The sequence below is a fragment of the Salvelinus fontinalis genome, chromosome 20 (assembly GCF_029448725.1).
Source record: "Salvelinus fontinalis isolate EN_2023a chromosome 20, ASM2944872v1, whole genome shotgun sequence".
NCBI lineage: Eukaryota > Metazoa > Chordata > Actinopteri > Salmoniformes > Salmonidae > Salvelinus > Salvelinus fontinalis.
In genome coordinates this window covers 33,391,135-33,415,784 of record NC_074684.1, presented here as the reverse complement: position 1 = coordinate 33,415,784, position 24,650 = coordinate 33,391,135, and the positions used below count along the sequence as shown (strand labels likewise).

Below are 24,650 nucleotides of genomic sequence, written 5' to 3'. Positions count from 1 at the left end.
GGTGGTGACAGTGTTTCCTATCTTCAGAGCGGTTGGAAGCTGGGAGGAGGTGTTCTTATTCTCCATGGACTTTACGGTGTCCCAGAACTTTTTTGAATTTGTGTTGCAGGAAGCAAATTTCTGCTTGAAAAAGCTAGCCTTGGCTGTTCTAACTGCCTGTGTATATTGGTTTCTGGATTCCCTGAAAAGTTGCATATCACGGGGGCTGTTCGATGCTAATGCAGAACGCCATAGGATGTTTTTCTGTTGGTTAAGGGCAGTCAGGTCAGGAGAGAACCAAGGGCTATATCTGTTCCTGGTTCTAAATTTCTTGAATGGGGCATGCTTATTCAAGATGGTGAGGAAGGCATTTTTAAAAAATGACCAGGCATCCTCTACTGACGGGATGAGATCAATATCCTTCCAGGATACCCCGGCCAGGTCGATTAGGAAGGCCTGCTCGCTGAAGTGTTTCAGGGAGCGTTTGACAGTGATGAGTGGAGGTCGTTTGACCGCTGACCCATTACGGATGCAGGCAATGAGGCAGTGATCGCTGAGATCTTGGTTGAAAACAGCAGAGGTGTATTTGGAGGGCAAGTTTGTTAGGATGATATCTATGAGGGTACCCGTGCTTACGGAATTGGGGTGGTACCTGGTAGGTTCATTGATAATTTGTGTGAGATTGAGGGCATCAAGCTTAGATTGTAGGGTGGCTGGGGTGTTGAGCATGTTCAAATTTAGGTCGCCTAGCAGCACGAGCTCTGAAGATAGATGGGGGGCAATCAGTTCACATATAGTGTCCAGAGCACAGCTGGGGGCAGAGGGTGGTCTATAGCAGGCGGCAACGGTGAGAGACTTGTTTTTAGAGAGGTGGATTTTTAAAAGTAGAAGTTCAAATTGTTTGGGAACAGACCTGGATAGTATAACAGAACTCTGCAGGGAGTCTTTGCAGTAGATTGCAACACCGCCCCCTTTGGCCGTTCTATCTTGTCTGAAAATATTGTAATTGGGGATAAAAATGTCTGAATTTTTGGTGGTCTTTCTAAGCCAGGATTCAGACACGGCTAAAACATCCGGGTTGGTAGAGTGTGCTAAAGCAGTGAACAAAACAAACTTAGGGAGGAGGCTTCTAATGTTAACATGCATGAAGCCAAGGCTATTACGGTTACAGAAGTCATCAAAAGAGAGCGCCTGGGGAATAGGAGTGGAGCCAGGTACTGCAGGGCCTGGATTCACCTCTACATCACCAGAGGAACAGAGGAGAAGTACGATAAGGGTACGGCTAAAAGCTATGAGAATTGGTCGCCTAGAGCTACTAGAGCAGAGAGTAAAAGGAAGTTTCTGGGGGCGATAAAATAGTTTAAAGGAATAATGTACAGACAAAGGTATGGTAGGATGTGAATACAGTGGAGGTAAACCTAGGTATTGAGTGATGATGAGAGAGATCTTGTCTCTAGAAACATCATTGAAACCAGGTGATGTCATCGCATATGTGGGTGGTGGAACTGAGAGGTTGGATATGGTATAGAGAGCAGGGCTAGAATCTCTACAGTGAAACAAGCCAATAAACACTAACCAGAACAGCAATGGACAAGGCATATTTACATTAAGGAGAGGCATGCTTAATCGAGTGATCAATAAGGGTCCAGTGAGTAGAGGTTGGTTGGGGTCGTGGCGATCCAGACAGCTGGCCGGGTATATGGCTATCGGTAGCAGCATAGGATGGAGGTCTGTTTGTAGATACCTCGTGCGTTTCCGTCGGTAGGTTCCGTGTAGTGGGGTATTGTTCAGATAGCAGCCGATAAGACAGCTAACGATTAGCGGGCCTCAGATGAGCGTTCAGGTAACGTCGGGACGGAGGTGCCGGTTGGATAAATCCCTCGGGCAGATAACGTCGGCAGTCAGTCGTGAAGGCCCGGTGGGGTTCCGTATCTGCAGCAGCAACAAAAGAAACGGGTCCGGATGGTGATGGAACTCCTCAGCTGGCTAGCTCCAGCATGATTTGAGTTTGCTCCGGGGTCGACGTAAGCCAATAGTCACACGGTATGCAGCTAGCTAGCTGTGAAATCAAGGTGCAAGTGTCCAGAGCCTGCGGTTGGAATCCGGGGAAACTGAGAGAAAAAAAGTCCCGGAATGCTCCGGTCCGAGTCGCGTTGCACAAAAGTGCCGGTAGATTATCGAGCTAAAGGAATAGCTGATGACCGCAAAACGTGGGCAGCTGAAACACCAACGCTAGCCAGCAAACCGGCTAATTTCGGGGCAGCTACAGATTAGCTTCTGGCTAGCTATCGGAGTAGCTTCTGGTTAGCTTTCAGGCTAGCTTCTGAATTAGCCCCTGGCTATCTTCCACGATGGATTTTCAGATTGAGGTAAGTAATACTTATTGTAATTGGAGAAGCGGGTTGCAGGAAAGCTTTTGCAGGAAAGCTTTTGTAGTTGAGTTCTTGGATAATAAAATAAATTAAAGATATGTGAAGAAAAGGTGTAAATATATATATATACAGGACACGACACGACAACACGGAAAAAGACGTCTGAACTGCTAAGCCACCTTGGAGTGCATGCGACTGAATATCTGTGTGAGAGAGTGGACGATAAGGCCCCTTTTGTCCTGAACTCGTCAGGGGGGAAAGGCAGTGGTCGCTGGTACTGTGTTAACACTGCACACACTGTTCATCTGTCCACATAGGGTCAGTCATGGAGACCAAGGGCACCATCGTTTGGCTTGGGGCTGGGACAATGTTGTTGACCCTGTTGTGCATTTGGACCACTCCTGAGGGCCATGTTAGGTCAGCGTTGTTAACATTGGCAGTTTGTCGGAGGCTCGAGGGGTAGGAGGAGGGAGAGGAATGCATTAGACCAAGAAGGACAGTCTGAGCTCAGTTCCAGGCACTGAGATGTAAAAAAAAAAAAAAATTATAATAATCTTCATTCATTCAGATGAAATGTAGCAGTACATTTCCTCAGCCCCCATACTTGTTTCACTATCTATTATGTCTCTGCTCTGCAAGCTGTGCCAACATTAAATGGATGCCACTGCTAATGCAGAATACACTAATTCAACAGAATGGCTGATGGGTTCCTGACTACTTATAAGTAGCATTCATACTTTACATTTTATTTGCCACTTTGCAGTTAAAAGTCAGAGCTTTAAATCCTTTCAGATCCCATTCCCGGTTCTGACTTGTAGCCTAAACATATCAGTGAATACACCAGACACTAAAACCATGCAAATGGCAACCCAGCTCCAGTGGCTGCTTCTTCCTTGTGAAACGGTCAAAAACATTCTATTCATCTTTTATTTATCAGTTTGCTTGGCAGGCGCCATTATCTAGGGCGACTTGGTCTACATTTTGATACACTGTGCTGCTCTATCATGATAGGCTTTCCCTTGCTTCCTGGCACATGGCTGTCAAGACAAACCAACTGAAACAGCAAGACTAAGCACTTCTGTGCAGGCATATGGAATACTACCCGACATGCGATTTTAAAACCGATTATTTGTAAGTAAGGGAATTGCATGGAGATTCCATCTGAATTCCCGACATGTCCGCAGTGATTGGCAGGGTATCTGACGTCCTGTAGAGCATGCTGAGAAATTCTTGGGAATGAGTGACATGGGAAGGGGTTCCATAGCTGAGACTGCGAGGCCAGGGGAGGGGGTCTGTGAACAAGAGGTGATGTGGTGTCGCCATGAAAACGTGTCTGATACAAACTCACAAAGTATGCATGAGCCGATGTTCATATCACTCCCAGGTTCACAACCAGATGCAGATTGTTTCCATATCGGGCAGTGGAAGGCACTAAGATTAAGGCTTTTACACGTTCCAAAAATGATCATTTTCCTTTCCCTTAGCCTCGAGTAAGAAACCTCTGCTGTTTGCATTACACTTTGTGCCATCACTTCTGACTTAGATGTTTGCAAAGACCCCTTTTCCATCTGTTTGAACAGAAATCAAAAAGCCTTTGCTTATTCCTAATATTTAGGATTGAAAATAGTTGAAAAATGTACACCTTAAAAAAAGGTAGGAAGCATAAACATAACCACACGTAACATATGGATTGCAAAGTGACTTCACTTTTCTATTTACTGAGTAATTACATGAAACTTATCAGAATTCGGAAGAATGTGTGATGTAATACAGAGAGGACCCGGCAAGCCAGTCTATTCCCTATAATGTCAACATGAACAGAAATAACTTCAAAAAGTACAACATCTAATTAAACCAAATCATTTGCACTCATGACTACTGGTTTCAATTACATTTTCAGCCAACTTACAAGTAAATACTTTATGAATGTATTGTTACAAATCTGCTTGCAAGGTTGCTAGCCAACTAGCCTGCTAACGTTAGCCCTACTAGCACTGTATGAGTCAGCAAGTTGCTATCAACTCATAGCTTACATCAACATTAACAGCCTTTTACTGCAGTGGGCTAAATCAGGGCCACACAGAGCGTTTCTTGTTAGTCTTAAATCTACTTTGAAATTAAAGTGTACACCTCACACACATGGTTATGGGCTCCAAAACAAGAAAACACCTGTACCATGTCAGATATAAAGTTGAAATGTATTACATTGAGTTTGCATCCCAATATTACACTTTATATCCATCACAGAAGACTGAAATCACCCCAAAAATCATTTGACATAGAAATAATGTTTATTAATTATAAAAGTATGAAAAATATTAATAACATTCCACCCATGAGGCCACTATTCATTTGACTGCAGGAAAGGTAAAGTAAACCAACATTTTAGAAATACATAACACCATTAACCAATAATCAAAAACAATTACTGGTATATGCAGTTCTCTTAGCCAGCAAGCCAACCAGCTAAATGTTGTTATTTTAGCCTGCTAGCTACCATAGCCAGTTAACTAGCCTAGCCAGCCAACCACCACGGTCAACATAGCGAATTAGCTGATGGCTGAGTTAGCTACCAAAGTCAAAGAAGATTCAAAAACAGCCTTTCAGGAGGGAGAGTCAGCTAGCTAATCCAATAGCGATAGTGAGGCAAATTCACATTGAATTCACCCGGTTTATTGCCATCACTGCTGACATTCATGATGTACCGGTCGGTCGGTAGGAAATAGAGGAAGCAGGCTTGGCACAGCACCTGGTTTCAGTCAGAGTCTCATTCCAAATCCTCACTTCCACTGGTAATACTAAGCTATCGAAGTACTCTGAGGTGAAATGCGCACCGCATACAGTAGACGTGTGCATAGTTCCCATACACCAATCTCCTCGCGTCTACCGGAAAAACTATTCAGACTTCAAAACTTGCATCTCATTTTTGGGCCACAAATTAGTCATAAGCCTATCCTTGTGGGTATTACTGTACTGTGGGTATTACTGCACTAGCTACAAATGACAGAAAACGACAACAAAAAAATTGTTCAACTGCCAAAAGCACAGGAGAAGAGTTGCAGTTTTTTGCATTAATTTAGATGGTTTCTTCTTCGTGGATGCTCACCAGTGCCAACACTTGGTTTGAAATGTAATTACATGCTAGCATAGCTCATAGCTAACTTTAGCCAGCTGGAACTAGCTAGGTAGCAATAGTGCATTGTGGGTAGCTTCAAACATATCCGTAATGAAGTTAATATGTAAAAATGCTAAAACATAACTATGTTTGTAGTTATAGGTAACCAGACCCCTCATCCACATACTTACATGTACATATTCTCATTCACCCCTTTAGATTTGTGTGTATTAGGTAGTTGTTGGGGAATTGTTAGATTACTTGTTAGATATTACTGCACTGTCGGAACTAGAAGCACAAGCATTTTGCTACACTCGCATTAACATCGGCTAACCATGAGTATGTGACAAATAAAATTTGATTTGACTAAAACTAAGTTAAAGTTTTTGACCACACAGTTGTTACTTTGGTGAGTAACCTTTAATAAAAAAATATATATATACAATCTCGGCTTTCATTTGACATGCTCCTGTAAACTACACATTGGTGCTCATCGGTTCTTTTTACATGGAAATGCCTGAATATACTTTTTTTTTAATTTAAAGATCAAAATATGCTACATAAAATATTCACACATTTAAATTGATATATTGGAAGAAACCTTATATAAATTCCCCAACGCCATTGAAAACCCCAGCTGTTCCTCCAGCAGCATCAGGTCATGAGAAAATTCCTTTAACTCTATCTAGGAGGGAGCAGTCACTCAAAGACAGCACTTGTCATATTGGAGTAGTGACCCTGATGACTCACACAAGCCTGTCTGGATGCATTGCCACTCACGTCACCAGCCATGCCATCAAAATCATTCAACCCCAGTTAACCATCTCCTTCCCCTACCAGCCAATGATTCTGGCAGGCACAACATGGCTAACATAAACATTGGTGGGGTTGTCTAATTGAGACGGCCATGCCAGGAGCAGGGCCTAATCTGTGTTTAAAGGCCCAGTGCAGTCAAAAATATTTCATATATATGGTTTCCACACTATACGTTTGGAATAATACTATAATGCCATTTTAGTTTAAGAGCTGTTTGAAAATAAATGATTTGATTGAAATTATTAGATTTTTAAAACGGCTGCATTGGACTTTTAAGCAGAGGGTGGGTGGGGTGGAGGTGGCTGGTAGCAGGAGGTTAAACCATCAGGGCTCCTCCCAGGGTTAATCTATTATCCAGCACCAGCTGCCACACAACCCCCTGCCCCCACCACACCGGCCATTTACAAGCGGCTCCATGCTTGGCCTACTGCTCGCTGTGCACTCGACTAAGCCACTGGGACCGTAGCACCGGGCATCTCGGTGTACCCTCCTGGGGAGCATCCGGGCCCAGGGATCAGGACACAGGTAGTGTGTCACGGAAGATAAAGCCGCTGTGACGAAGAAGGACACACGCAGCAGGGACCTCCAAGACTCAGTGGGATTTGCCTCAGGGTTCTGTGAGGGATAGCTGCTGTGTTGCAAGTTGAGCTTCAGAACGTTGAGAAACCATGAAAACCTGGTCTGTTCTCTTTCTTTGCAACATTTTTGAATTTATATTTCATCAAGTCCCCGACAGCACTGTCCCACCCCTGAAATGTTGTCTTGAAGGTGACTGTAGGTTCATGGGTTCAATTTGGTACCGTTCTTCAGGCCTTGATCTGTCTTGACACCTTGGCAAAGGATGACAAATGGCCACAGCCCTTCCTGGACAGGCCTCTTACCCAGCAGGCCTTTAAACCTCCATTAACCCACTTCCTCCATTGCTGCCTTTAAGACGCCAATTGTATCTTATGTGGTTTCTTCTTCTTCGTCTGCACTGATAGAACAAAACAAAAAAATCGAATTCCCAGCTGGCATCTACCAAATTGCATTTACAGATCAGTGCAGATGAATGAGAGTGAACAGAGGGAGGAACAGAAGTGAACAGCCCTGAACAAACAGGAAACTGAGGTGACAAGGTTCCCTATGACCTGGACCATCTATGGGCATGGTCTCCACAAAGTTGCCTGCATGAATAGTCACATGATGCTTGGAAGATTATAACTATAAGGCCCTGATAGATTGTGTTCAGATTTGTATTGGTGTTACTCGCATACTCTTGCTATATAACAAAAGACAAGGACAGCAAGTTAATGGCAGCTTTACTCAGCCATTGTTGTGGTAGTCATAGATACAGGGATAAGCGCACATGCACACAACGATAACTAAACATGTTCATATCACATGACTGATTCACTAATTTCTCTCAAGTTATCAGGTAAGTAATAGTGAGGGTTTCAATTAGGGCAATAAAGCAACATTGTAAAACTGTGGTAGTCATAAATACAGTTGAAGTCGGAAGTTTACATACACCTTAGCCAAATACATTTAAACTCAGTTTCACAATTCCTGACATTTAAGTTGTTTCTTGGTTAGTTTGGTTGGTTCTTGGTTAGTTAGGTTGGCTTTGTGCATGCTACCTGTGCTGTGAAAAATGTATGTCCTTTGTATTTGGTAGTGAGCTAACATAAATATACGTGCTGTTTTCGCTGTAAAACATTTTTTTTTAAATCGGACATGTTGACTGGATTCACAAGATGTGTATCTTTCATTTGCTGTATTGGACTTGTTAATGTGTGAAAGTTAAATATTTCAAAAAAATATTTTTTGAATTTCGCGCTCTGCCTTTTCAGTGGAATGTGGGAGGAGTTCCGCTAGCGGAACCCCGGAGTCAGACAGGTTAATCCTAGTAAGAAATCCCTGTTTTAGGTCAATTAGGATGACCACTTTATTTTTAGAATGTGAAATGGCAGAATAATAGCAGAGAGAATGATTTATTTCAGCTTTTATTTCTTTCATCACATTCCCAGTGGGTCAGAAGTTTACATACACTTAATTAGTATTTGGTAGCATTGCCTTTAAATTGTTTAACTTGGATCAATTGTTTCAGGTAGCCTTCCACAAGCTTCCCACAATAAGTTGGGTGAATTTTGGCACATTCCTCCTGACAGAGCTGGTTGTAACGGAGGTTTATAGGCCTCCTTGCTCGCACACGCTTTTTCAAATTCTGCCCACAAATTTTCTATAGGATTGAGGTCAGGGCTTTGTGATGGCCACTCCAATACCTTGACTTTGTTGTCCTTAAGCCATTTTGCCACAACTTTGGAAGTATGCTTGGGGTCATTGTCCATTTGGAAGACCCATTTGCGACCAAGCTTAAACTTCCTGACTGATGTCTTGAGATATTGCTTCAACATATCCACATAATTTTCCTACCTCATGATGCCATCTATTTTGTGAAGTGCACCAGGCCCTCCTGCAGCAAAGCACCCCCACAACATGATGCTGCCACCCCCGTGCTTTACAGTTGGGATGGTGTTCTTCGGCTTGCAAGCCTCCCCCTTTTTCCTCCAAAAATAACAATGGTCATTATGGCCAAACAGTTCTATTTTTGTTTCATCAGACCAGAGGACATTTCTCCAAAATGTAAGATCTTTGTCCCCATGTGCAGTTGCAAACCGTAGTCTGGCTTTTTTATAGCGGTTTTGGAGCAGTGGCTTCTCCCTTGCTGAGCGGCCTTTCAGGTTATGTTGATATAGGACTCGTTTTACTGTGGATATAGATACTTTTGTACCTGTTTCCTCCAGCATCTTCACAAGGTCCTTTGCTGTTGTTCTGGGATTGATTTGCACTTTTCGCACCAAAGTACGTTCATCTCTAGGAGACAGAATGCGTCTCCTTCCTGAGCGGTATGACGGCTGCGTGGTCCCATGATGTTTATACTTGCGTACAGTTGTTTGTACAGATGAAAGTGGTACCTTCAGGCATTTAGAAATTGCTCCCAAGGATGAACCAGATTTGTGGAGGTCTCCAATTTCTTTTCTGAGGTCTTGGCTGATTTCTTTTGATTTTCCCATGATGTCAAGCAAAGAGGCACTGAGTTTGAAGGTCGGCCTTGAAATACATCCACACCTCCAATTAACTCAAATGACGTCAATTAGCCTATCAGAAGCTTCTAAAGCCATGACATCATTTTCTGGAATTTTCCGAGCTGTTTAAAGGCACAGTCAACTTAGTGTATGTAAACTTCTGACCCACTGGAATTGTGATACAGTGAATTATAAGTGAAATAATCTGTCTGTAAACAATTATTGGAAAAATTACTTGCGTCATGCACAAAGTAGATGTCCTAACCTTCTTGCCAAAACTATAGTTAACAACAAATTAGTGGAGTGGTTGAAAAACGAGTTTTAATGACACCAATTTAAGTGTACGTAAACTTCCGATTACAACTGTACATGGATAAACTGGTAGTTATATCACGACTGATTCACTCTTATTTCTCTAAAGTTGTAAGTTAACAGAGTGTTTTCAATTAAGGCAATAAAGCAACATTCTAAAAAGTAGCCTAGTATCTTCCAGCAAAGGTTACCCTTCACACAACACCTTACACAGAAGTGAAACTGCCTACAACAGACTTCTTAATCTCAGACTTTCACTAGCTAGCACAGTTCCCACAGCTTCCCTTTCGCAAGAGTGGCATTCACACTTCCTTTTCCTGTGGGTTTGTGAGAAACCTCAGATGAGACCACAGAGTTCCACGTCCCCCTGGCTTGTCCCACCAGCTGCAGACACAGTGCCCTTTGGGTGTGTTGTCATCCGAGATGGGGGGGCTATAGGGTGACCTCACTTGGGGCTGCAGCACTTAATGTTGACAATAGGGCTGGGACAATATCAGTATATATATATTTTTTTTTTAATTTAACTAGTCAAGTCAGTTAAGAACAAATTATTATTTACAATGACGGCCTACCCCGGCCAAACTCGGACGACGCTGGACCAATTGTGCACCGCCCTATGGGACACCTAATCACGGCCGGATGTGATATAGCCGGGATTCGAACCAGGGACTGTAGTCACATCTCTTGCACTGAGATGCAGAGCCTTAGACCGCTGCGCCACTCATGATACTCGTTATTAGTATCGTGGCAAGGAAACAAAACAAGAAGCGGATTGGGAACAAAACACTATTGTTCAGAGGCACATGTATTTATTTTCCAAGCTATACAATTTTACTCATGTATTTACTCATGCTCCGAGTGCATTCTTCAACAACGTGGCTAACTAGTAATTCTTCGTGGCTAGCTAGTTATCCAGTTAACCATACTGACTTACTATGGACTTGGGACTTATTCACTGAACTGTCCTCAAGCCAGGACAATGGCAAGAGGCAAAACAATACACAAAGCAACCATTTTACTTCACAACTATCAGCTAGCTCTATGAGAATCGTAATAATGTAGCTAACCAGATAGTTTTTGCCTGTTAAAATGTTTTTTTTTTTGTTTTTTTTGCTTAGTTTCCGTTGAAGCTTGCACGCTTCAACATATTTACAAATGGAGTAAAGCATTCAAGAATAGCCCTCTGTGCTCCGTTTCACAAACTTTGATTTGGACTCATTCTCCGACCCTCCCGTGCTCTAATTTGCGTGCTTGGAGCACAGTAGTATGCATTTTGGGAAACAAAAAACACACAGCAGGTTTTTAAAAAGGACCAAAGAGTATGGTCTGCTTTGTGTTCCAATTTTTGACATGGGAAAAATATTGAGTTACAGGTATCGTCACAGCCATGGTTGACAACATTGTTCTAATGGACCAGTGGAGTGTAAATGTATCGGGGACCCGCATGTGTGATAAAAACAGTCTTGAAGCATGGATTCCGATTGGTCAGACCAGCGTTGAGTAGACCTTAAACAGGAATTACCCGTGTAATTGCCTCTAGGAAGTGAAGGGAACAGTGATCCGATTTGCCGAAGGGAGGGCAAGGGAGGGTCTTGTAGCCATCCTGGAAGGGCGAGTGACAATGGTTGAGAGTTTTTGAAGCGCGAGTACTGCAGGCGATGTGTTGATAGAACTTTGTAAGCGTTTCCCTTTAGATATGCTTTATTAATAACCAACATTTCAGTTAAAATTGTTCAGCACTACAGCCTACATTTTCAATACATTTGGTAGAAATATGTAAGGGTGCAACAGCAAATCTGTAAAAGTCATGGGGCACAGCTAGGTTTATAGCTAAGTTTTTAAGCTGCCACCATGTGACCATTGTGTTTCAATTCAGAAATGAGAGGGTATTGACTATAAAAGGTCTCTCCCCTGGAGAGTCAGAATATCCACAGTGGGCCCTGAAATTACAACAGATATGTGAAAAACTGTGTCCACACCACATTGTACATTTATTTACAGCGTAAATATTTACATAGTATTTATTTTTAATGACCATTTAATTTACTTCTCACTTCCTTCCTCCTATGGACATTCCCTAACTGACTCGTACCCTGCGCACACAACTGTACATATTAATATTTACTTTATCTAATTAACTTTTATTTATTTTACTTTTTCATTTTACCTGCTCTGTTATAATTTCAGGGTAAGGTGAAAATGATATGCCTCCCTGTGACTAATAAACTATCACTGTGAAATTCCAAAAGAATGCCAAAACCCTGTTCATCAACTATTCCTCACTGCTACACAGAGTCATCACACACAGGGCCAGTTGAACAGCTGAGAGGCCAAACCAAAATGTTGGTAATAAATGTCTTTGGGGCACTGGGTGTGACGGATGCAAATGTGTGTGGCACGTGGTGACCTTGAGCAAGGTCCCATCATCCCACCAGCATCACTTGGCAACAGGGCCACAATCTCAACAGAACTACATTACCCATCCAGGTGCGTGGGGATGTTAATACCACACTGAGCCATTTTCCACTGTGGAGGCCTCATGCCTGTGAGGAAGGCTTTGAGGGAAATGCTTGGGAGCCAAACGGCTAGGCCTAATCTGTGTCATGCCTGCAGCCTAGCGCCTGAGAGCAGAGGAGGGGAGAACGCCCACACGTCTGGTGTTGGGGGAGGATATTAGCAGGAATGAACGGAATTCTCTATGGTCATGCCATGGCTGCAAGCCAGGAGACTCCTGTTCCCCTGTGACATTAACTTTACAAAACAGACCTTAGCTCAACAAGTAAGATTCCATTTCAAACTTGCCAAATATCTCATTAGTAAGCAAAAAGACAGGGCCGTAAAGTAAGAATGAAAGACAGAGGAATCCCTTTCCAAACACTGCCTTTGTTCCAGTAACATCACTCCTCTTGTTTAGCTGCATCAATGGGAGTTAGCGCTTGAATATCCTCCATTCCGAGAGGCATTCCTGAATCCTGACAAGCCCCGTCCTGTCTCTGTTCAGTCTGCCTGTGAAGAGTGGGGTGTACGCGTGTGACGCAACAGCCCTGTTTGTGAGGTATGTTTTGAGTCAGGGTGGCCCTGGGAGAGAAGATGCCTCATGCAATAAACACACTGAGCCAGTCGGGCAAATGTGAGTTGTCAGGCAGCAAAAACTAAACACGGAGAACAGAGGACATACCAGACATATCCTCAGTAATAGGAGTCGCCGCCTCCCTTTCTGCAGATTCCTTATGCAGTACAGACCTCCTAAGCTCAACCATTATGAAGCAGACGCGGAAAAGAGCACCTTCATTTCCCTGAGATTGGGCCTCAAAAGTCTTACATTTGTCAGTGTTGTAAGTCATTGTATGAAATGGATCATTATGGATAGGCACCTCAAATGTAATAATGATCATGGGCTAGGTCTATGATGAGAGTTGTTCCAGAGTGACTAACTGATAGGAATGATGATCCTATCCTGGCTCTGAGTAGCATTCATTTGCTGCAGTAAGAGGGTGTGGCCTGTTAACATTTGGCTTGGCATGCTGGCACAGCAGAACATTCTGAAAGGTAAGCAAGAAACCACACTTAACAATACTACCCCTCCCCAGGACATCCACAACGTGTGGTCACAATATTTAACGTATCATTAAAGGGGAAAACAGCACGTGTTACACAATATCTTGATTGAATTGAGGCTTATAAAAGTAAAGGTATTCTGAAAGTGGGTGAGGCAAGTACGGTTAATGGCAGTCTAACATGGTGGCATATTATTATTATTATTGTGTTATTATTGTTATTAGTTATTGTTATGTATTAGTTATTATTATTATGATATTATTATGTTGTATGGATGTATAGATGTTGATGCAATGTAAACAGTAGTAACACTTCCAGAGTGTAAAGGGCTGTAGGGAGCAGCTGTTCCACAGAAGGGGGACTAAAAATGAGAAACTCAGGATGTGTAGTGCAATCATGATTTTCAGAAGGCAATCACCGACTATTATGTTGGCCTATGCCCAAATTAAAAACAACCCTAGTTTAAATAAAATGGGTGGGGCAGTGGTCTAGGGCACTGCATCGCAGCGCTAGCTGTGCCACCAGAGGCTCTGGGTTCGCGCCCAGGCTCTGTCGCAGCCGGCTGCGACCGGGAGGTCTGTGGGGCGACGCACAATTGGCCTAGCGTCGTCCGGGTTAGGGAGGGTTTGGCCGGTAGGGATATCCTTGTCTCATCGCGCACCAGCGACTCCTACCAAGGGAGCCAGGTGCACGGTGTTTCCTCCGACACAGTGGTGCGGCTGGCTTCCGGGTTGGAGGTTGTGTTTCGGAGGACGCATGGCTTTCGACCTTCGTCTCTCCCGAGCCCGTACGGGAGTTGTAGCGATGAAACAAGATAGTAATTACCAACAATTGGATACCACGAAATTGGGGAGAAAAGGGGGTAAAATTATTAAATTTAAATAAAAAGGTGATGCTTATTTTGTGTGAGAGTGAGGATGCACAAGAGGAGACGCAGCGGTAAAAGGGAATATGGCCAATATCATTTCACAATATTTGACGGTATTTTTAGTTTCTGAATAATACAGGTTCTAGATTTGCTTTAGGAGTAGTGAGTGATCCTAGGGGTTGCAACCCACATTCTAGGTGATTTCAATGGGTCTTTCTCCATTCTGATTGTTTTATACTTTTTAATCAAATTTAAACCAAAAATAAATCAGCATTTATCCATTTTCGGCACTCATTTGAGATTATTTCCACACTACCGCGTAGCAAACTACCATATACCTATAGACTTCCAGTCACTGCATTAAGGTTCCTTAGCATTGGCTAGCAAAACTACCTCTAACTTCCTTCATACTGGACACAGACATAAAAATGGTATCCACGAGTTCATATGACTCTGGTGAACTAACTAACTGTACCCATTTTGTGTCTCAACTCCTCAAATTGCAGGAAGAGCAGAACCTACTAAAAATGAGAGCATTGATTCTGGAAAATGTATGCTCAGTTTGACGAGCTCAGCATTGCGATACCACATACCGCTAGCAGCTTTTTAGCCAAAGACTGTTACACTAGCTGTCTAGTCTGTTGTATAAATGTGCAATGAGCATAAAAAAAACTATTATATAAGGAATGGGCAACTCATTCTCATTCAGAAATAAGGTAGGTCACTTGATTTCAACATGTGAACAAAGTGGACAGGCTAACATGCTGTTCAAACAGTTGGAGACAGACAGCAGGGTGTGTACAATTCAACTACTCTACCTTGTTAGTTAGCAAATAGTTCCAAGTTTGCTAGACTTAAAATATAAAGATTAGCTCGCTACTCACTAGCATGTGGGGTTGTGCTTAAGAGATTGTTTATGAGACCTTGCTGTGTTAATTTTCTATAATGCCTCCTACAAAAAGTGCGTCATTATTAGTGAATACACATTATACATGGTTCTGGTTACATTTGTAACAAAAAGTGCATTTTAATAGACTGCCTTGAAAGCCAGATCACTGATGATTGCAAAAAAAGCAGGTTCAACTATTTTGATAAAATAATACAATTATTAGTGGTTCTTGTGATTGTGGAAGACTTATGTAAAGTGACAGTCCCATGTTTCATGAGCCGAAATAAAAGATCCCAGAAATGTTCCATACGCATAAAAAGCTAAATTTTCTCAAATTTTGTGCACAAATTTGTTTGCATCTGTTAGTGAGCATTTCTCTTTTGCCAAGATAACCCATTCAATTGACGTGTGGCATATCAAGAAGCTGATTAAACAGGGTGATTATTACAAAGGTGCACCTTGTGCTGGGGTCAATAAAATGCCACTAAAATATGCAGTTTGTCACAACACAATGCCACAGATGTCTCAAGTTGAGGGAGCATGCAATTGGTATGCTGACTGCTGGAATGTCCACCAGAGCTATGGCCAGATAATTGAATGTTCATTTCTCTACCATAAGCCGCCTCCAGTGTAATTTTTTATTATTTGGCAGTACGTCCAAACAGCCTCACAACCGCAGACAACGTGTACCCACGCAAGCCCAGGACCTCCACAGCCGGCTTCTTCACCTGCGGGATCGTCTGAGACCAGCCACCCGGAGAGCTGATGAAACTGTGGGTTTGCACAACTATAGAATTTCTGCACAAAGTGCCCCATGGTGGCAGTGGGTTATGATATGGGCAGGCATAAGCTACGGACAACAAACACAATTGTATTTTATCGATGGCAGTTTGAATGCACAGAGATACTGTGACAAGGCTCATTGTCGTGCCATTCACCCGCCGCCATCACCTCATATTTTAGCATGATAATGCACGGCCCCATGTCACAAGGATCTGTACATAATTCCTGGAAGCTGAAAATGTCCCAATTCTTCCATGGTCTACATACTCAGACATGTCATTCAATGAGCATGTTTGGGATGCTCTGGTTAGATGCGTGCGACAGCGTGTTCCAGTTACAGCCAATATCCAGCAACTTTGCACAGCCATTGAAGGGGTGTAAGACAACATTCCACAGGCCAATATCAACAGCCTGATCAACTGTGAAGGAGATGTGTCGCACTGCATGAGGCAAATTGTGGTCACACCAGATACGGACTGTTTTTCTGATCCACGCCCATACCTTTCTTTTAAGGTATCTGTGATCAACAGATGCATATCTGTATTCCTAGTCATATGACATCCATAGATTAGGGCCTAATGAATGAATTTATTTAAATTGACTGATTTCCTGACATGAACTGTAACTCAGTAAAAACATTTAAATTGTTGTATATTGCATTTACATTTTTGTTCAGTGTAGACAGAAAGATAATCGCTCATAAATTGGAGAAAATAATCAGCCAGGACTAGTAGGAACCAACGTTTTGGTCAGTGTTTCCCAGGGGACCCTTTAGTCTTCTTCCTAAAATGTATTATTTTACTTCATGTAGGTAACATATTCATGCTTTGCCTATTCCTCTCTGATTTAGAATATACTTGCACAGACAACATGATGATTGAGGCCTACACCAGCAATGGTATCATGCTGTATTAGCTAGCTACGTTTGCTACGACTCAGTACATGTATTAGCTAGCCAGCTGATTAGCTATTAGCATTAGCAGCTAAAACTATTTCATTTAGCCACAACTTGCTTAGCAAAGACAAACTAGATGCTTTCAGACAGTAAGATACACAAACTAATAGTGTAATTATAGAACGCTTGTGGATTTATATTAGGAAGCAAAGTGTAAAGCAGCAACTTTTGTCGGCAACATCTTTCTGCATCTGCTGCATTGACTATGCAGACTGAAGACAACTGCAAGTGGTTTCGTGGTCAAGCAACCACCACACTCCTTGAGTGACAGGAGGCGGGGCTTAGCGAGAGAGAGTGAGAGCGACGAATCAAGTAGCGGAGTAAACTTTTTTTTATTTTTTTTTAAATGGACGTTACACACAGCGGAGGGGCGTATCACATTTAACATACCAAACAGTAAAATACTGTGCATCAACCGGTCCGTGTATCAATACGCTTTATATAGTAAAATACGTTATAAGCTTACCGCCTAGCCCAGGTTTGGAACTGGCAAAGATACACTAGCGCCGCTCCCAAGGGTGCTTGCTGGAAATCAAGTCGCAGCAGAATCCTATGCTGATACTCACCACTGACTGCAAATAGTAATTAATATTTTTATACCGTCTTATCCTCCATGGAGTTGGCTGCAATAGCCCTCTTGTCCGAGTGGCAGTGGGGCAATAAACACCTGCACAGCAGTCTCCTTCTCCCACTGACCTTGGCAGCTAATTCACTCAGCTAACAGTTCTTGCTGCACAGGTGCACAGGAATCTGGGCTCTCCTTGGGTATACTAATGGGAGAAGGCCACTTCAAGCATGTCAACTTAATAACACCATCGATATACAACACACAGGTTGGTGGTTGTAAAGTGTGTACATATGTTGAACGCAGAACATTCACAAGACCTGAATTTCAAAAGAAAATTGTTGGTGAAGCAAACTGCAATTCATCAACATCTGCTATTCAGCAATTCTTCAAGGGGACTTTTAGGCTAAATATGTGATGTGGCCACTGGAATTAGGGGAGTGGAGTAGATTCTGCCAGAAGGTTACAGTGTGAAGTAGATTCTGCCAGAAGGTTACAGTGTGAACTTGCTGCACTGGTCAATAGTAGAGTGTGAGGCGCGGTCAATATGTCTGTCACTGATAATGAGGGGCAGACCACACCGCTGCTCTTCAGTGAACTAGCTAGACTCCCAGCCCTTGACCAATGTATTTGCTGAGATTCAACTTTGCTTTGTCAGTGCCAGAGTAATAAATATATGAACCTTGGTGGATATCAAAGGTCCAATACACTTTTCTTAACATGGCGGTGTAAAAGGATGGGAGGACTGAAAAACCACAAACCTCCACTAAGCTATTTAGCCTGTTGGGCAGATGACAGCCTCCTTTTGACAGAGTAGAATCTTCATGGTTTGTGTTAAGTAGGACAAGACGTGGGCAAAACATTTGCTACAGAAAACTAAAATAAGTATTTTCTAGGACAACTTTGAGTAGGCTAGTAAGCTAGCCTACCTCCCCATTTGAAAACACTTTTACCCATTGTGTGTGGACTGAACACAACCCTGATGTGTTGGATCAAACCAAAACCACAGACACAGATCAGTCTCATGGACCTGCCTGTCACAAATCATGTGTAGGGCTTTGGGAACTGTTCATTATGCTACAGTGTCATTTGGCAGTCCTGGTTGAGTTCCCAAAGGACCATTCACACACAGGCCAAGGCTGGACCATTCACACACAGGCCAAGGCTGAACCAAATGAGCCCAGAGGTCAGGCAGGTAACTGTGTTGTTCAGGCTAGAGGAGAATTGGTCTTGGACAGTCAAAACCGAGTTGTGGCACCTGCTAATGATAGCTCCGAGGACAGCAACAGTCTTACATTTTACATTATAGTAATTTTGCAGACGCTCTTACTCAGAGCAATTTACAGGAGCAATTAGGGGTAAGTGCCTTGCTCAAGGGCACAATGAGAGATTTTCACCTAGTCAGATCGGGGATTCGAAACCAGCGACCTTTCGGTTATTGGACCAATGCTCTTAACCGTAAGACTACCTGCCGCCCTACATCTTTTCGGGAGCAGACACACTGGGGTGTAATCTCATTACTGACGTCAATGAAATGCCCAGGGAAGAGAATCCTCTCATTGTGTTGGATGACTGCAGCCCAAAGGCCAGGTTGGACTAAGTGTCTGGATTGGAGCAGATTGTGGGAGGGGGGTGGTACTGTGAGCAGCCTAGGTGAGCCATGGTGCATAATAGTAAAGACTGTTTCACAAGTTATGTCCTGATATAAAACGTGAGGAATTCTGGCACTAAAAAAAGGTTGCTTATTATTCATTCTGAAAAATAACAAGCAGCCTAGTAGGCTAAATTAATAACTTTAGCCTCAAATTGGAACAGTCCTCCATTAACCTCGACCTGGAAAGTATAAACCTAAGGTTATGAGCCTCATCACCTGATTCTAAATACCAGTCCTTAGGCTCAACCTGGAGATGGTTACATTTGTATAACAGCTCTGTCAAGCAAAAAGTAAACAATACCTGATAGGACAGAAGAAATGACAAAAATAGGCAACTGGTTTCTTTAACAAACACAATCTTTTTGAGTTGCACACTGTTTGTAATCTGAGTCCAAGCACTGAGTCACAGTAGATAGTCCAATAAACAGTACATTCACCTCTGTAAGAGAATATTAACCAGGCAACAGTTCAGAAACCACTGTTTAGTGTTAAGAGATTTCAAGAACAAGGAATTGTAATGAAGGTATTGGTTATTGCACAAAGTATATGCACAAGGTATCATTACTTGTAATATAAGTAGGTAGGCTAATAACTTTAGAATTGATTCATGGAAATGTTGCTGTTAGCTGTCATTTCATTGTTCCAAATGATTGACTAACGTTACTAGGCCATCACATTTTCAGAAATGGGGTGAACTAGTCAGCTAGCTAGCTAGTTATCTGTCTACTGTACATACCTAGCATAGCTAGGATTACAAGTAATGGATCATTGCACATAGATTGCACGGGCTGTGATCGCTCGTACTGTCATATAACTTGTTATCAAATCTAACAATTTAACTTACCCCATTCCAGAAAGTCTGTCACGTGCTTCTCCCGTTTTAAAGGAGAGTTGCTGCATTCGTTGTACAAACATATCAATATATCCAGAAGGGTCTCGACGCTCAGTGAACTTGCATTATTTGGAGTTCCGTCCACTAGCAATTGTTCCAACTTCTTCAGGCGCACCTTCGCTGACATTTTTCTATCAATTAGCTACCACTCCCTTCGCGGAAGAATCGCTCCCCGAGTTAGTATGGGAGACGAAATCGAGCTAACCCTGCCCCCTTCAAGCGCAACCGAAAATACTTATTTGGCCAATATTGGAGCACTGAAGTCCGAGTCTCCAACTTGCTATCTAGACGTGTACTAGTAGCTAGCTAGCTAAAAAAATAAGACCGACATGTTGTATAGAAAATGCTTTGTTTTTAGCGTCGCCACTGTGTTCCCTTCACTCAGATTCGAGGCCCAGTGCGTCCCATTTCCTTTAATCCCGACAAATCTGTACTTTCTACCTAGAAAATGGGATGTCGGGTTTCCCCCAGTCGAATCTCAGGTTGACCGGTCGTCCATTCTCTCCTTCGGATTATCTACTCGCTCGCATGCCCGATATATGTTCTTCAACACTGCTAAATAGAGGTATGTCCACCAAAATTGGGGAGTGGCTGTCTTTTCGTAGATGATTCCCTTTTTCTTACTAGCTTCTACTAGTAGCTAGCTGGTGTCTCTCACTATTGAGCGTAATATGGCAAAATTCGTGTCCAGCCTTGTCTCTCCCTACCTTCCAAAAGAATCCAGACCGGGGACTATGGAGTACCCGCCTACCCACACCGGAAACGCTATGGATAGGTGACGTCATTCGATGATTGACAGACACTGGGAGTAAACTGGCACTGACCTCACCAGCAGAACGCCATCATTATTATAGTATCGGTGTGTGGCTAACACTTACCGGCACATATCTTAGATAAATAAGTTGAAGGATGTGTGTTAAAGGCATACCATACCAAAAACGAACAATATATATGTATATATATATATGTGAATTTGCAAATAGACAATTCAACTACAATCTTTCTACCAATAGTGTTTATGCTTTGGGAATTGCAAAAACATTTTAGTATTGAATGACAGGACAAAAAACATACTGAATAAAGTCATCATCATCCTATAGCTGTGTGGTTGACTGGAGAGTATAATGGTATAGTTGATGGGGAGGGAGAAGAGGACTAGGGATTGTTGGATTCATCTTAGGGTGGTAGTGGTGGAGGAGGAGAGGGACATGTTAGGATGGTAGTGGTGGAGGTGGAGAGGGACATGTTAGGGTGGTCGTGGTGGAGGAGGAGAGGGACATGTTAGGGTGGTAGTGGTGGAGGAGGAGAGGGACATGTTGGGGTGGTAGTGGTGGAGGAGGAGAGGGACAGGACATGTTAGGGTGGTAGTGGTGGAGGAGGAGAGGGACATGTTAGGGTGGTAGTGGTGGAGGAGGAGAGGGACATGTTGGGGTGGTAGTGGTGGGGGAGGAGAGGGACATGTTAGGGTGGTCGTGGTGGAGGAGGAGAGGGACATGTTGGGGTGGTAGTGGTGGAGGAGGAGAGGGACATGTTGGGGTGGTAGTGGTGGAGGAGGAGAGGGACAGGACATGTTAGGGTGGTAGTGGTGGAGGAGGAGAGGGACATGTTAGGGTGGTAGTGGTGGAGGAGGAGAGGGACAGGACATGTTAGGGTGGTAGTGGTGGGGGAGGAGGAGAGGGACATGTTAGGGTGGTAGTGGTGGAGGAGGAGAGGGACATGTTAGGGTGGTAGTGGTGGAGGAGGAGAGGGACATGTTAGGGTGGTAGTGGGGGAGGAGGAGAGGGACAGGACATGTTAGGGTGGTAGTGGTGGAGGAGGAGAGGGACATGTTAGGGTGGTAGTGGTGGAGGAGGAGAGGGACAGGACATGTTAGGGTGGTAGTGATGGAGGAGGAGAGGGACATGTTTAGGTGGTAGTGGTGGAGGAGAAGAGGGACATGTTAGGGTTGTGGTGGTGGAGGAGGAGAGGGACAGGACATGTTAGGGTGGTAGTGGTGGAGGAGGAGAGGGACATGTTAGGGTGGTAGTGGTGGAGGAGGGGAGGGACAGGACATGTTAGGGTGGTAGTGGTGGAAGAGGAGAGGGACATGTTAGGGTGGTAGTGATGGAGGAGGAGAGGGACATGTTAGGGTGGTAGTGGTGGAGGAGGAGAGGGACATGTTGGGGTGGTAGTGGTGGAGGAGGAGAGGGACATGTTAGGATGGTAGTGGTGGTGGAGGAGAGGGACATGTTAGGATGGTAGTGGTGGTGGAGGAGAGGGACATGTTAGGATGGTAGTGGTGGATGTGGAGAGGGACATGTTTGGGTGGTAGTGGTGGAGGAGGAGAGGGACAGGACATGTTAGGGTGGTAGTGGTGGAGGAGGAGAGGGACATGTTAATGTGGTGGTGGTGGAGGAGGAGGAGAGGGACATGTTAGGGTGGTAGTGGTGGAGGAGGAGAGGGACATGTTAGGGTGGTAGTGGTGGAGGAGGAGAGGGACATGTTAGGGTGGTAGTGGTGGAGGAGGAGAGGGACATGTTAGGGTGGTAGTGGTGGAGGAGGAGAGGGACATGTTAGGGTGGTAGTGGTGGAGGAGGAGAGTGACATGTTAGGGTGGTAGTGGTGGGGGAGGAGAGGGACATGTTAGGGTGGTAGTGGTAGAGGAGGAGAGGGACATGTTAGGGTGGTAGTGGTGGAGGAGGAGAGGGACAGGACATGTTGGGGTGGTAGTGGTGGAGGTGTAGAGGGACATGTTGGGGTGGTAGTGGTGGAGGAGGAGAGGGACAGGACATGTTTGGGTGGTAGTGGTGGAGGAGGAGAAGGACAGGACATGTTTGGGTGGTAGTGGTGGAGGAGGAGAGGGACATGTTAGGGTGGTAGTGGTGGAGGTGGAGAGGGACATGTTAGGGTGGTAGTGGTGGAGGAGGAGAGGGACATGTTAGGGTGGTAGTGGTGGAGGAGGAGAGGGACATGTTAGGGTGGTAGTGGTGGAGGAGGAGAGGGACATGTTAGGATGGTAGTGGTGGAGGAGGAGAGGGACATGTTGGGGTGGTAGTGGTGGGGAAGGAGAGGGACATGTTGGGGTGGTAGTGGTGGGGGAGGAGAGGGACATGTTAGGGTGGTAGTAGTGGGGGAGGAGAGGGACATGTTGGGGTGGTAGTGGTGGAGGAGGAGAGGGACATGTTTGGGTGGTAGTAGTGGGTGAGGAGAGGGACATGTTGGGGTGGTAGTGGTGGGGGAGGAGAGGGACATGTTGGGGTGGTAGTGGTAGAGGAGGAGAGGGACATGTTAGGGTGGTAGTGGTGGAGGAGGAGAGGGACAGGACATGTTGGGGTGGTAGTGGTGGAGGAGGAGAGGGACAGGACATGTTTGGGTGGTAGTGGTGGAGTTGGAGAGGGACATGTTTAGCTGGTAGTGGTGGAGGAGGAGAGGGACATGTTAGGGTGGTAGTGGTGGAGGTGGAGAGGGACATGTTAGGGTGGTAGTGGTGGAGGTGTAGAGGGACAGGACATGTTGGGGTGGTAGTGGTGGAGGAGGAGAGGGACATGTTTGGGTGGTAGTAGTGGGGGAGGAGAGGGGCATGTTAGGGTGGTAGTGGTGGGGGAGGAGAGGGACATGTTAGGGTGGTAGTGGTGGAGGAGGAGAGGGACATGTTTGGGTGGTAGTAGTGGGGGAGGAGAGGGACATGTTGGGGTGGTAGTGGTGGGGAAGGAGAGGGACATGTTGGGGTGGTAGTGGTGGGGGAGGAGAGGGACATGTTAGGGTGGTAGTAGTGGGGGAGGAGAGGGACATGTTGGGGTGGTAGTGGTGGAGGAGGAGAGGGACATGTTTGGGTGGTAGTAGTGGGGGAGGAGAGGGACATGTTGGGGTGGTAGTGGTGGGGGAGGAGAGGGACATGTTGGGGTGGTAGTGGTAGAGGAGGAGAGGGACATGTTAGGGTGGTAGTGGTGGAGGAGGAGAGGGACAGGACATGTTGGGGTGGTAGTGGTGGAGGAGGAGAGGGACAGGACATGTTTGGGTGGTAGTGGTGGAGTTGGAGAGGGACATGTTTAGCTGGTAGTGGTGGAGGAGGAGAGGGACATGTTAGGGTGGTAGTGGTGGAGGTGGAGAGGGACATGTTAGGGTGGTAGTGGTGGAGGTGTAGAGGGACAGGACATGTTGGGGTGGTAGTGGTGGAGGAGGAGAGGGACATGTTTGGGTGGTAGTAGTGGGGGAGGAGAGGGGCATGTTAGGGTGGTAGTGGTGGGGGAGGAGAGGGACATGTTAGGGTGGTAGTGGTGGAGGAGGAGAGGGACATGTTAGGGTGGTAGTGGTGGAGGAGGAGAGGGACATGTTAGGGTGGTAGTGGTGGAGGAGGAGAGGGACATGTTAGGATGGTAGTGGTGGAGGAGGAGAGGGACAGGACATGTTGGGGTGGTAGTGGTGGAGGAGGAGAGGGACATGTTGGGGTGGTAGTGGTGGAGGAGGAGAGGGACATGTTGGGGTGGTAGTGGTGGGGGAGGAGAGGGACATGTTAGGGTGGTAGTGGTGGAGGAGGAGAGGGACTTGTTTGGGTGGTAGTGGTGGAGGAGGAGAGTGACATCTTGGGGTGGTAGTAGTGGGGGAGGAGAGGGACATGTTTGGGTAGTAGTAGTGGAGGAGGAGAGGGACATGTTGGGGTGGTAGTAGTGGAGGAGGAGAGGGACATGTTGGGGTGGTAGTGGTGGAGGAGGAGAGGGACATGTTTGGGTGGTAGTAGTGGGGGAGGAGAGGGACATGTTAGGGTGGTAGTGGTGGAGGAGGAGAGGGACATGTTAGGGTGGTAGTGGTGGAGGAGGAGAGGGACATGTTAGGGTGGTAGTGGTG

General features: G+C 44.9%; 1 protein-coding gene across 6 annotated transcripts in view; it reads right to left on the bottom strand.

Moving 5' to 3' along the window:
- Positions 1 to 20,573, bottom strand: part of LOC129817755 (serine/threonine-protein kinase MRCK beta-like) — a 123,930-nt gene extending 103,357 nt beyond the window's left edge. For 3 of the 6 annotated variants that reach the window (XM_055873283.1, XM_055873284.1, XM_055873285.1), the window contains exon 1: positions 19,779 to 20,573. In XM_055873283.1, coding sequence (XP_055729258.1) covers positions 19,779 to 19,953 — 175 coding nt within the window. In that variant the 5' untranslated portion in view covers positions 19,954 to 20,573. The remainder of the gene's footprint in view (positions 1 to 19,778) is intronic. The other 3 variants (XM_055873288.1, XM_055873286.1, XM_055873289.1) reach the window with 1 other exon arrangement.
- Between the last annotated feature and the right edge of the window lie 4,077 nt (positions 20,574 to 24,650).